We start from the raw sequence: 13967 nt of genomic DNA, 5'->3' as shown, positions 1-13967 counted from the left end.
TCCTTCAGTTTTATGTTCCTGCTGAGACTGTAAGTAAATCCTAAAAGCTGAAAGGGATCACAATATGATACCATTATTGCCCCTATTTCGGAGCAAAAAAATGGACTTGGTAGACATTGTTAGTACCCACCAATATTTCTAGTCCTCTACCCCATCAGAGAGGATGATATTTTCTTGCTCTAGGTTGGTTACGCCTACGTGTCTCTTCCAGCCAGAAACGCTGAAGAGCTAGGGTGCAGTTCACCAGGCTCCCATCCCTGTCACAGCAATGGTAGAAGCACATGTCAAGATGGAGGTGCCCCAAGATGCTGGACCACCACATGGAGATCAGCTGCCCTGGACTCTCAGTGCTCTTCCCATGAGTCAAAAGTAAGTTTCTGTTATGCTAACCACTGAGATTTAGTGGTGGGTTTTTTTTTCGTTTTGTTTTTTACTGCAGTATAACTTAGTCTAACCTAATACATACAAAGTTTTTTATCTTGAATGTTTTATTTTTAAAATATTTATTTATTTATTTATTTTAGGCCGTGTTGGGTCTTCACTGCTGTGTGTGGGCTTTCTCTAGCTGCAGCGAGCGGGGGCTACTCTTCGTTGCGGTGCGCAGGATTCTTATTGCGGTAGCTTCTCTTGTTAGGGAGCACAGGCTCTAGAGCACAGGCTTCAGCGGTTGTGACACGCGGGCTCAGTAGTTGTGGCTCGCGGGCTCTAGAGTGCAGGCTCAGTAGTCGTGGCGCACGGGCTTAGTTGCTCCGTGGCATGTGGGATCTTCCTGGACCAGGGCTTGAACCCGTGTCCCCTGCATTGGCAGGTGGATTCTTAACCACTGCGCCACCAGGGAAGTCAGAGTATTTTGTTATTTCAGTCACATCTTATACCCGAAAAGAGTGAAAGGAAGTGGCTGCTCTGGTAAGTACATGTCAAACAAGGGAAGATAAAGTTGAAACATTCAATATGAATGCCTGCTTAGGCTGTAGGGGGAAAACAGTTACTACAAAATATATGATATCATTCATTAAGTTGGAACGTTTTTGCCCTTCTTCCATATTTTAAGTTCTGGCAAGAATATCTTCCTTTTACATCTCTTTGTAGAGATGATGTCTCATGAAGAGGCAAGGACTGTCCAAATGCCAATATGTTTTAGATAGAGTAGCACTGAAAAAAAAACAGAAGGGAACCTTCAAAGCAAATATAGTTGGCAAGACACGCTAACTCTATTTTAAAGTATTTTTGGATGATGTCATCTGCCTATTTGGTTGAGGCACATTTTTATGAACCCTTTAACTCTTTCTAAAAGCTCTTGGAGGAAATACTGTATATCAGTGTAATTCAAACGTTTGTTGAGCATCTACCGTGTGCAACAGTGCAGTAACTGCACATAGCACGTGTGACTGGAGCACGAAGAAGGGTCCCTAACTAAAGATGGGGCATCATGGAAGGCTTCCTAGAGGGGTGGTTTCTGGAGCCTGAGCCAAGTTTAAAACTATGAGTATTTCTAAAGAGAGGCCAATTCTTAAGAAATAACTGGATAGGGTATACTACCCTGGGGAGAAAAAAAAATCACTCGAGTTACGATTAGAAAACAAGACAAAAGAATAAACTCTGAGCCCCACAGACTATGCTGACTTCTAATGAGAAAAGTCACCAGTCCAGACATCACCGTGGCCCCCTGGATATATGCAGGAACACGTGGGTTTAGTGGCGGATCTATCACCAACCTATAGAACAACTCCAGACAAGTCACAGCCTCACTGAGCAATCTCAAACTTCTCATCAGTTAATGTCCTTCGACAAACAGTCCCTCCTAAAACAGACACTAAATTTAGTTGCCCTTTGCTGGCCTGCTGATTACATAAGCACTGACTTTAAAACACCTCCAGTCTTTAAAACACTTCCCAGTCTCCAAATGAACGTCCCAATAAGGGAATGCTAAATATCAAATTTCAGCAAAGGGAAAATTTGGATTTCTACTTTGTTAGTAAGTCAACTGGCTAACATTTATAGAGGCATAATGTACCATATAAATTAACAATTTATGTAACACACAGCAGGACTTTTTTTTTCCCTTATTAAAACAGTTCTCTTTCCACTTTGACTCTGTGAGATAAGACATGCATGTAATTTAACAGGGGTGAAGAAAGAAGAAGTCCGTGTGGGCTACCACAGCCCGGGAAGGAGCATGAGGTAGTGGGACATCAGCTGACTCTGCAACAGCAGGGGGCTGGGGCAAGGTTTCAGTCAGATGAAGGAAGAGGGAAGAGCCTGTCAGATGGAGAGTTGCTCCAGAAATGAAGAAAAGGGCATGAGGGGGCAAAGAGGAGACCACTATGCTTAGAGCAGAGGGTTCAACTTAAAGAAAAGGTGAACAAGCTCCATGAAGTCTCCGTGTTACCTGCATAGGAATGTGCTCAGCACATAGCAGACGTTCCATATGTATCTGCTGAATGACAGACAGAGGCCCTGAGTGTCAGTGTAACTTAAAATTTTTCCCTGAAAGTAAACGGGGCCAATCTAAGATTTCTGAGGAGGTGATGCAAAGATGGAAGCTTTAGTTTTTGGAAGATCCATCTGGCGGCAATAGCAGCAGGAGTCTCATATACAGTATTTGCACATAAAAAGGTATAAACATTTCATGGCTCACAATTCTCATAGTAGGAAAGGAACAGTTTATAACTATTAAGGAAATCTGGAGTTAACCTTTCAAGTTCCAGGGGATGTCAGCTTTCCGACATAATTCTATTCCCCATTTTTCTTTTTATTAATTTCTGAATTTCCTTTTTAAAAGTGCAACAGCCTCAACAAAATACTAGCAAACAGAATCCAACAGCACATTAAACGGATCATACACCATGACCAAGTGGGGTTTATTCCAGGAATGCAAGGATTCTTCAATATACGCAAATCAATCAATGTGATACACCATATTAACAAATTGAAGGAGAAGAACCATATGATCATCTCAATAGATGCAGAGAAAGCTTTCGACAAAATCCAACACCCATTTATGATAAAAACCCTGCAGAAAGTAGGCATAGAGGGAACTTTCCTCAACATAATAAAGGCCATATATGACAAACCCACAGCAAACATCATCCTCAATGGTGAAAAACTGAAAGCATTTCCACTAAGATCAGGAACAAGACAAGGTTGCCCACTCTCACCACTCTTATTCAACATCGTTTGGGAAGTTTTAGCCACAGCAATCAGAGAAGAAAAGGAAATAAAAGGAATCCAAATTGGAAAAGAAGAAGTAAAGCTGTCACTGTTTGCAGATGACATGATACTATACATAGAGAATCCTAAAGATGCTACCAGAAAACTACTAGAGCTAATCAATGAATTTGGTAAAGTAGCAGGATACAAAATTAATGCACAGAAATCTCTGGCATTCCTATACACTAATGATGAAAAATCTGAAAGTGAAATCAAGAAAACACTCCCATTTACCACTGCAACAAAAAGAATAAAATATCTAGGAATAAACCTACCTAAGGAGACAAAAGACCTGTATGCAGAAAATTATAAGACACTGATGAAAGAAATTAAAGATGATGCAAATACATGGAGAGATATACCATGTTCTTGGATTGAAAGAATCAACATTGTGAAAATGACTATACTACCCAAAGCAATCTACAGGTTCAATGCAATCCCTATCAAACGATCACTGGCATTTTTCACAGAACTAGAACAAAAAATTTCACAATTTGTATGGAAACACAAAAGACCCCAAATACCCAAAGCAATCTTGAGAACGAAAAACGGAGCTGGAGGAATCGGGCTCCCTGACTTCAGACTATACTACAAAGCTACGGTAATCAAGACAGTATGGTACTGGCACAAAAACAGAAAGATAGTTCAATGGAACAGAATAGAAAGCCCAGAGATAAACCCACGCACATATGGTCACCTTATCTTTGATAAAGGAGGCAGGAATGTACAGTGGAGAAAGGACAGCCTCTTCAATAAGTGGTGCTGGGAAGACTGGACAGCTACATGTAAAAGAATGAAATTAGAACACTCCCTAACACCATACACAAAAATAAACTCAAAATGGATTAAAGACCTAAATGTAAGGCCAGAAATTATCAAACTCCTAGAGGAAAACATAGGCAGAACACTCTATGACATAAATCACAGCAAGATCCTTTTTGACCCACCTCCTAGAGAAATGGAAATAAAAACAAAAATAAACAAATGGCACCTAATGAAACTTCAAAGCTTTTGCACAGCAAAGGAAACCATAAACAAGACCAAAAGACAACCCTCAGAATGGGAGAAAGTATTTGCAAATGAAGCAACAGACAAAGGATTAATCTCCAAAATGTATAAGCAGCTCATGCAGCTCAATAACAAAAAAACAAACAACCTAATCCAAAAATGGGCAGAAGACCTAAATAGACATTTCTCCAAAGAAAATATGCAGACTGCCAACAAACACATGAAAGAATGCTCAACATCATTAAACATTAGAGAAATGCAAATCAAAACTACAATGAGATATCATCTCACACCGGTCAGAATGGCCATCATCAAAAAATCTACAAACAATAAATGCTGGAGAGGGTGTGGAGAAAAGGGAACCCTCTTGCACCACTGGTGGGAATGTAAATTGATACAGCCACTGTGGAGAACAGTATGGAGGTTCCTTAAAAAACTAAAAATAGAACTACCATATGACCCAGCAATCCCACTCCTGGGCATATACCCTGAGAGAACCATAATTCAAAAAGAGTCATGTACCACAATGTTCATTGCAGCTCTATTTACAATAGCCCAGAGATGGAAGCAACCTAAGTGTCCATCATCGGATGAATGGATAAAGAAGATGTGGCACATATATACAATGGAATATTATTCAGCCATAAAAAGAAAGAAATTGAGCTATTTGTAATGGGGTGGATAGACCTAGAGTCTGTCATACAGAGTGAAGTAAGTCAGAAAGAGAAAGACAAATACCGTATGCTAACACATATATATGGAATTTAAGAAAAAAAAAATGTCATGAAGAACCTAGGGGTAAGACAGGAATAAAGACACAGACCTACTAGAGAATGGACTTGAGGATATGGGGAGGGGGAAGGGTAAGCTGTGACAAGGCGAGAGAGAGGCATGGACATATATACACTACCAAAAGTAAGGTAGATAGCTAGTGGGAAGCAGCCGCATAGCACAGGGAGATCAGCTCGGTGCTTTGTGACCACCTAGAGGTGTGGGATAGGGAGGGTGGTAGGTAGGGAGATGCAGGAGGGAAGAGATATGGGGACACATGTATATGTATAACTGATTCACTTTGTTATAAAGCAGAAACTAACACACCATTGTAAAGCAATTATACTCCAATAAAGATGTAAAAAATAAACAAATAAGAAAAATAAAAATAAATCCACTACGTATGTTGAAAAACAAAAAAATTGCAACAGGCCATGATTCCCTTGAGCACATCTCTAAGATTTAGCTGCAGGGTGAATGAACAGATGCCAAATGAGCTGAGGTTTTTACAGTTCCCTAACACTGACCCCGGGGGCAAAGGTTTCTGAGTTTGCACTAAGTCTAAGGAAAGCTAGATTAGACAAAGGCATTTTCCAAGAGTACATAGTTGACAGTGCTGAAACTGACCCAGCTCAGTGAAAATGGATCCTGAAAGCATGGGTTGCTTCCAGGACTGGAAATGAGATGTTTTCTCTTTCCCTAACTGGTGATTCACCGTACAATCTTAATAGCTTTTCTCCAATGATGATGCATCGGGAATAGAAACACCACTAAAAGAGTATTCTTAGCATCCATAAAATGTATAATTCATTTAGATCAAATTCTGTAAAACAATAGCTTCAATATGATGCGACAGGAATGCAAACCCTTAATTCCTGTTATATTCTTCAACGTGCAAAGTTTTCTCTAGTCCTTCCTTACTTGTTCCTGCCGGAATGTAGATCTTTATTTATTAATAGTCCTAAACAAAGAGTGAACTTCCCAATGACTGTTGTGTTGTAAAAGTGAAGAGCCTTCTACATGAAAAGATAAATCAGGAAAAATATGCTGTACTTAAACACAGTTTAAAATCATTTTTTGGAAGGCAATTTTTTTGTGTGAAAGACATCTTGGCATAATATAAGCCAAAAAAGTTGACCTGAGAAGTCCAGAAATAAATTGATCTGAAAATAGTGACAGCTTAATAATCATTCAATGCTCAAAGGTTCTCAGGGCTCTGTTTTGAGAGGGCAGGACTATCTAGGAGTGCTAACGCTGGGGAATTCAGCTGTAGAAATCACTCTCCACATGCAAATATGTCTATGAAGGGGTTTTTTAGAATAACGCAACATACCCTATTTGGAATCTTTGTATTTGCATATAACCACATGCCAAAACCCCTAGGAAACTGTCTGCGCTCTTGCAAAGTTTGTTTTGAGATAACAAAATGGGAAGAGGAAAAGATGGCTTTTTTTTTCCCCCCACAAAGCACACAAACAAATTAGGCAATTAAAAAAAAAAAAACAAAAAAAAACTTGAGGATTTAAAAGATGTTTTTAATTCCTAAAAAAGTAAAACAAAACTCAAAAGCATAATTTAGCTCAACTCCTCTTACAGACCATAGCATTAACACCCACTAGGTCATACATTTTACAAGAAATAATATTTGTCCATACTTAAGCTTATGTGTACTTTTTACCCCCTACATGAGTAGGACTCCTATTTGATAAACAGGAAGGCCTGCGCATGATTTTTCAGAGATCTTTCCATCTGTCCTGCTCTCTCAATCCCAGACCCAGGGAAGGATCAAACTTTAATGACTTCTGGGAGACAAGTGAAGAAGACACCAGTCTTTCAGTCTGGAACTCAGAAGCTGTACAATTCCACACTCAGGGAGTCATCAGTACTATTTTCCCATACTTCCTTCCCTTGTTAAACTTTATAGCATCTCTATTGTTCTGTTGCCTATGTTAAATTGGAAAATTCTTGCACGCAGGGGCCATGACATTGTATCTAGTATAAACTTTGTCTAAGATTCTGCCCAAAAAGAATGTTTAACAGACATCTGTTCATTCATTAATTCATTCAGTCAACAGATATTTAGTGCATACCTTCTCTGTACCAGGTACCATATTAGATCCTAGAGGAATAAGCAGAAAACAAGCAAACAGAAATCCTTGCCCTCATGAAGCTTATTTCTAGATGGACAATAAACAAAGAAATATAGACGTATGTATATATATAAAGTATATGAGGAATGATAAGTGACACAGAGAAAAATAAAGCAGTGAAAGAGCATAAGGGAGCACAGAGGTATCAATTTTAAAAGCATAGTTAGGGTGTGTAAATAGTTAATCAAAATCAGGAATGATGTGAAGAAGTAAGCCTCAAGGTTACCTACAGGAAAAACATTCCTTGAATGTCCACGGAGGCCAATTTATCTGGAGTTGAACAAAGAAGAAGAAAGAAGTGAGAAAAGCAATGTAGGGCTTTGGTGTTTACTGTGAGATGGGAAGCTACTGGATGGTTCTGAATAGGATAATGGTATAAGGTGCTTCATATGTTAAACAGGCTCACTGGCTGCAGTGTTGAAAAGAAACTTGAGGTGGGCAGATGCAGTAGCAAGGACCCCAGTTAGAACACTGCTGAAATTAACCAGGTGGAATCTGATGGTGGTTTGGACAAGGATGGCTGTGGTGACAGTGATAAGAAGTGGTCAGATTGTTAAATAGATCCTGAAGGCAGAGTGAACAGCATTTGCTGAGACACAGGATGTGGTTTGTGAGAGAAAGCAAGAAGTCACAGAAGACTAATAATTTTGGCCTGAAAAAATGAAGGATGGGGTTGCCATTAACTAAGATGGGGAAAAACTCTGGGGGAAGGCAGTACTTCTGGACTGTTAAGTTGGAGATGTCTGTCAAGTAGGCCAATAGATGGACTAGGTAGATGGTGCTGATGTTCAAGAGAGAGACCCTGGCAAGAAATCTGGGAGTTATTAGCACACAGATGGCAATGACAAGATAGTGGGTACAGTAGATAAACAGAAGAGAAGAGGTCCATGGACTAATCCCAGGGGCATTCTAAGAGATGAGAGAGAGAACGAGGAACCTGTAAGAACAGAATAGAATAAAGAGTGTAATGTTCTAGAAGGGAAGTAAAGCTTTCAGGAGAAAGGAGTGATCAGCTGTGTCAAATAAGATGAAGACTGAGAACTGACTGTCGGATTTAGCCATGGTGACTCTGGACAAGAGGAATTTCAATGGAGCAGTGCAGTGGGGGGTGAAGGCCTGATTGGAGCAGGTTCAAGGGAGAATGGAGAAAATGGAGAGTAAACAGCCCTTTTGAGGAATTTTACCATAAAGCGGAACAGAAAAAGGGGTGGTAACTGAAGAGTAGAAGTTTGATCTAGACAGAACATTGTAAGATGTGAAAAATGACATGGTGGTCAGAAGAACATGGGTTCTACTCCACTTTCAGGGAGGGGAGGCATAACTCTCTATTCCTTAAGTGTGGGCCACACATAGTGACTTCCCTCCAAAGGGCATAATATGGAAAGGGGTGGGAGGGGGCGCAGAGGAAGACCGCTTTTACAGTGTGGAAACCTGACAGACACTACTCCAGCCATGGTTAACGTCAACAGTGATCAGTCATGTAAACAGTGTGTTCCCCTTCCAGGATGTAACGAATATGGCACTCTACCTCTTGTGGTCTGCCTTCCCCAAATCCACAACCTCAGTCTAGTTATGAGAAAAACATCAGACAAATCTCAATTGAGGGACATTCTACACAACAGTAGATCAGCACTGATCAGTAGTGACCAGTACCCCTCAAAACTGTAAAGGTCATCAAAAACTAGAAAAGTCTGAGAAATTATCACAGCCAAAGGCAGCCAAAGGATACATGATAACTAAATGAAATGTGTGAAATGTGATATCCTAGATGGGATCCTGGAAGACAAAAGGGACTTGAGGTAAAAACGAAGGAAATCTGAATAAAGTATGAACTGTATTTAATAATAATGTATCAATATTGTAACAAATGTACCATACTAATGTAAGATGTTAATAATGGGAAACTGGGTACAGAGTATATGGGAAGGACAGAATATATGAGGACGCTTTGTACAATCTTCTAAATTTTTCTGTCACTTTAAAACTGTTCTAAGCAATAAAGTCTATTTAAAATTCAAGAAAGACAACAACATAGACTCTGGAGTCTGACAATCTGGTTAGAATCCTAGTCTGCAACATACTAGACTATGATTTGAGGCAGGTTACCTAAATCCTCTGAGAGTCAGTTTTCCTATCTATAAAATGGAAATAGGTAGAGTACCTGTCTCAGAGTTTTTGTGATAAATAATGAGATAATCCATGTAAAGTGCTTAGCACAGAGTGTCTAGCAAATAGTGTGCACTCAAAAGATGGTGGTAATTATTATTGTTTTAAATCTTTACTAAATATTCAAATGCATATTTAATGTGATTTTACATCTAATTTGTTTTAAAGTGATTAATAATAATTTTTATGATAATTTTCTTTCCCTTTTTGAGAGGAAGAAAATTGAATACAACCTATTACATAGTATCTGTAAGCAGGGTTCCTCTCTCATTGAAGTGTTGAGAGGTTTTACAGTGTGAGCTGCTCCAAACAATTTAAACACTAGTTTAAGGTAATGTAATGAAATCAGTTGTCACCAGAGGCTCTGCATATACGTTATGTCTTTGAGGTAGTATAAGATAATGGCATTTTCTACAGTGGTCCTACTTTCATTATAAAGCCATAAAATCATCAACATCAACCAGAGAATATATTACCTTGTGATTACACCATTTTCAATAACAATAAAATATAAGTGATTTAATGATTAATAGGTAGAATGTGTTTAAAGATAGAATTAAGTAGAGTCACTACAGTTAAGTAACTGTTACAATAAGATGTTATTAAAGAAGAGAATTTGGCCTAAGCAAATGGCTCCCAAACCAGGCTGTGCATCAGATTCAACCGTGGGGCTTGGCAAAAAACAGAAAGATGCTGGACCCTTTACCCAGACCTACTGAATCAACAGCTCCAGGGGTGGGGCCTGGGCATTTGTAGCTTTTAAAGACTGCACAGGTGATTCCTGTTTGTTAACATCCTGTCTACCTTATCCTGTATACACTGATTATACCATATAGGCCACCATATGATCTGCCTTTGTCTGAACTGCCTTTGCAAACATAGCTTGTTATTCACCATCATCAAGAATCATGATAAGCTCGAGAACCAACACTTAGTTTGGTTAATCTCTTCCACTGCTTTTCTCTTCTCTTGCCCATTACTATGACAGTTGCTTTCTATATCGAATTTTGGACCCTCTGTACCCTCAGGCTTTCAGCTGTTCTGAGCATAAAAGAAACTGTCTTCTTGATTCAGTCCTCCAATATTCCCCCTTCTGCCCTCTAAGGTCAAGTTTTCCCTCCCAGCACCTCTTTCCCCTCTTTTTCCTTTCACTGTGCCAACGGAGAAACTCAGCCTATTTAACCACAGGCAGTTGCCCTCAACCACCTGGAACGGAGCCAGCCTTCCCTTTCTGCTGAGCCAACAATTCATGAAGCAGCTGGTCCTTTCCAGGTCTCTGGTCCAGACAGCAGGGACACAGCCCCCTACACAATGAATTATAGCTGGAGTATGAAGGAGTAAACAGTTTAGATTCTTCCCCTATAAGAGAACAAATATATAAAGGAACAATGGCCAGATAGATATACAAACAGAACTCTCACCCACAACATGCATCAACCAGCCCAGGAAGCCAATGTTCTATCTAGAGTAGCCAGTCTGGGAAGTCAAACTACTATCTGTAGCAACTAGTCCAGAAAGCCAAACAATAACCCTTATAGCAATTGGTCCCAAATAACCAAGGCTTCATTAATAGCTGATAGCTTTCCTAATTTTTGCCCCAATTCCAATTTAGGGCCAACTGGAGAAAGCCAAATATGTACTTTTAATTAAATAGAATTCCCCACTCCTAGTTGGCCTGCATACATCTTCCCCATGCCAACAGCCTCCAATCAGGGCATACCTGAAGCTTCTTTTTCAGCTATAAAGCTTTTCCAATCCTCTGCTTGCCTTTACATCTCAGTCAAATGCAAGCCATGGAAGCTGACTCCTGACAAGCCTTTGCTTGTTCTCATTTTGGTGATCTTCAGTTATTTCCACTACTAGGAAAATGGGGCTGCATGTTTGAAATGGTTCACTGAATGGTTCTTTCATGGCAGAAGTGGCTGTACTCTAGGGAGTCTGTGAGATGCAGCTGAAGAACACAGCAGTACTTGTGACCCTGAGGAAGTCACAGAGGGAAATGTAGACAGACTCCAGAGTCTATGTGTTTTTTGTTTTAATTTTAAATAGACTTTATTGTTTAGAACAGGTTTTTTTTTTTTTTAAGATTTAATTTTTAATTTTTTTGGCTGCATTGGGTCTTCATTGCTGCATGCAGGCTTTCTCTAGTTGTGGCGAGAGGGGGCTACTCTTTGTTGTGGTACACGGGCTTCTCATTTCGGTGGCTTCTCTTGTTGCGGAGCACGGGCTCTAGGTGCGCGGGCTTCAGTAGTTGTGGCCCGTGGGCTCAGTAGTTGTGGCTCTCGGGCTCTAGAGTGCAGGCTCAGTAGTTGTGGCGCACGGGCTTAGTTGCTCCGTGGCGTGTGGGATCTTCCCAGATCAGGGCTTGAACCCGTGTTCCCCGCATTGGCAGGCGGATTCTTATCCACTGCACCACCAGGGAAGTCCCAGAACAGATTTAAATATACAGAAAAATTTAGAATATAGTCCAAAGAGTCCTCATATGCTTCATCCTTCCTGTATAATGTGCTTCAAGTCCTCCCTTCGCACTTCCCAGCTGTTGACTTGGGCCAGTTACTAAACCAATGTGCACCACAGTTTTCTCACCTGTTCAAACACTGATGATGGTAACAGCACCTGCCTGACAGGGGCATTGGAAGGGTTTATGAAACAACGTAGGTAATGAATGAATATCTGAATTTCAATGCTGAGTAAGAGGGGGGAGGGAGGGAGGGAGAGAGGGGGGTCGGAGAGAAAAGATTCAGCAACACTGAGCTGAACTTCCTGAAAAGGAGCAGTGACCTGGGGCTGAGTACTCACTGTTTCAGATGAGACATATGTTCTTATATTTTCACAGTCTATACCAACCTACTTCACGCATTTATGATATCTACTCAGTCCATTCACTAACCATGGACTGGACTAAAAACATTTTTCACTTACAAATTCAGTGCCTCTAGGAAACCAACGGGTGCAAAAACTGCCATGCCGTCAACCATTTCAAAAAGATCTAGTGTGGGAAGGATATGTCTCAAATGCATACTAGAAATGTCCATGCTTTCCAGAAATCAGTTTCCTGATTTTTACTGAAGGGCTACAATATAAAATTACAGAGCCTATAATGAATCTTTATACAACTAGAAACCCAATGCCACATTCCATAAAGTGTGACCATACTGTTCACCAACAGCAAATTAAACTTTCTTCCTCCTTGGTCTTCTGCTATTTTGGGTAAGAATAATAGCTATTTCAGAGAATTAAGGCTAAGCTGCTTTGACATATTTGTGTTTATTTTCCACTAACATTAATTGCGACATCATGGGGTATCAAATCTAACCATGAACGCACGTACTTACAGATTTTTGCCTGAATTATTTCTGATCACACTCAACACTTCCAACAGGCCGTTGCTCAACTTTCCAAAGCCTGCAGAAAATGAAGTCTTGGAGCCAACTTGCTAGACTAAATTAAAAAGCCACTCTCTAGCCTAAAACTTCATTCCACCAGATTGGGTAAATAAGCAAGGTGTATTTAATTAAGCAAACTGGGAGCCACGTTAATTACAAATAATGTTTTACTTTAGCATTTCACCTGAAGTGTAATTAAGGGGAGTGCATTGAAAACACCACAAGATAAATATTTTAAAGGTATAAACATGTCTTCATACGAAAATTATATTCTGGGGGTCATTTTGAAGGGACAGGAAGACATCCCACAGGCGTTTCTTATTGAAAATATTCCGAACCAAGCAAGGCAGGAATCGTGGAGAAACATTAGATGGTTTCACGGGGGGAGCTGGTTTCCCCAAGGCTCCGGTCACTTAAATCTTACCCGAAGTTTCAGTGACGAAGGGGGAGCTCGGGGGTGGGCCTGGGGAGTCGCTCCCAGTGCGAGAGAGGAAAGCGCGGGTTCGCAGCAAGGACCCCCGGAGGCCGCGCAGAGGACCTTGCGGGCCGCACGTCGGACGGAGCGTGGGCGCCGCTACCCCGCCGCCCCTCACGGCCCCCGCCGCCCCTCACGGCCCCCGCCGCCCGGGCCACACTCACCGAGGCCGCGCCAGCCGAGCGCGCCGTCGCAGCTGTCCAGCACAGCGCAGAACTCGCCCAGCAGCGCGGGCGGCATGTCGAACAGGAGCGTGTGCGCCGAGAGCGCGCCGCGGACCCCGCGGCTCCCCGCCGCCGCCGCCGCCGCCGCCACGGTCCAGGCCATGGCTGGGCTGCCGGAGAGGAGGGGCCGGGCCAGGGAGAAGCGCGATGCCGTTGCACAACCGCGGAAATCCTGCTTCCACGACGGCTGCTAAGACGGCCGCACGCGCGGAGTCCGGGCCGCGCCTGGGCGGGCCCCACGTGACACACAGCGCCGCTCCCCGGAGAGGCCCCTGGGCTCGCCCGGCCCGGCCCGGCGCTGGCTCGCCCGGCCCCGGCTTCCCCCTGCAGGTTGGCTTTCAGTTTTAAACAGTCCTTTCGCTCCTCCGGCTTTGGGACGTGAGTGATGAGACCAAGCAAAGAGTGAGAGGTGGAGAAAGACCAGAAGCTCAGAACTGATGGAGAGTCCGCCACCCCCTCGACCTGGCCTGGATGGATATGAGATGACCTGTCATGACTTCTTTTTACAAAGTTATTTCGTTTTGTCCTGTTTCTTGAGGAGCACTTGGAAAACCCAGAAAACCTGAAAGAAGAAAAT

At 41.8% G+C, this 13967-nt stretch overlaps 1 protein-coding gene across 2 annotated transcripts in view; it reads right to left on the bottom strand.

The window, feature by feature from the left end:
• IRAK3 (interleukin 1 receptor associated kinase 3) overlaps window positions 1–13967 on the bottom strand; it is a 71220-nt gene that overhangs the window by 42145 nt on the left and 15108 nt on the right. The window contains exon 1 of one of the 2 annotated variants that reach the window (XM_067697242.1): window positions 13331–13574. The exons of the other annotated variant lie outside the window; for it this stretch is intronic. Coding sequence (XP_067553343.1) covers window positions 13331–13493 — 163 coding nt within the window. The 5' untranslated portion in view covers window positions 13494–13574. Of the gene's footprint in view, window positions 1–13330; window positions 13575–13967 lie in introns of those variants that run through there. 2 annotated transcript variants of the gene reach the window in all.

Source organism: Pseudorca crassidens, chromosome 11 (assembly GCF_039906515.1).
Source record: "Pseudorca crassidens isolate mPseCra1 chromosome 11, mPseCra1.hap1, whole genome shotgun sequence".
Taxonomy (NCBI): Eukaryota; Metazoa; Chordata; class Mammalia; order Artiodactyla; family Delphinidae; genus Pseudorca; species Pseudorca crassidens.
Note: the sequence above shows the minus strand (reverse complement) of the source record. Positions and strands in the feature narration are given on the sequence as shown.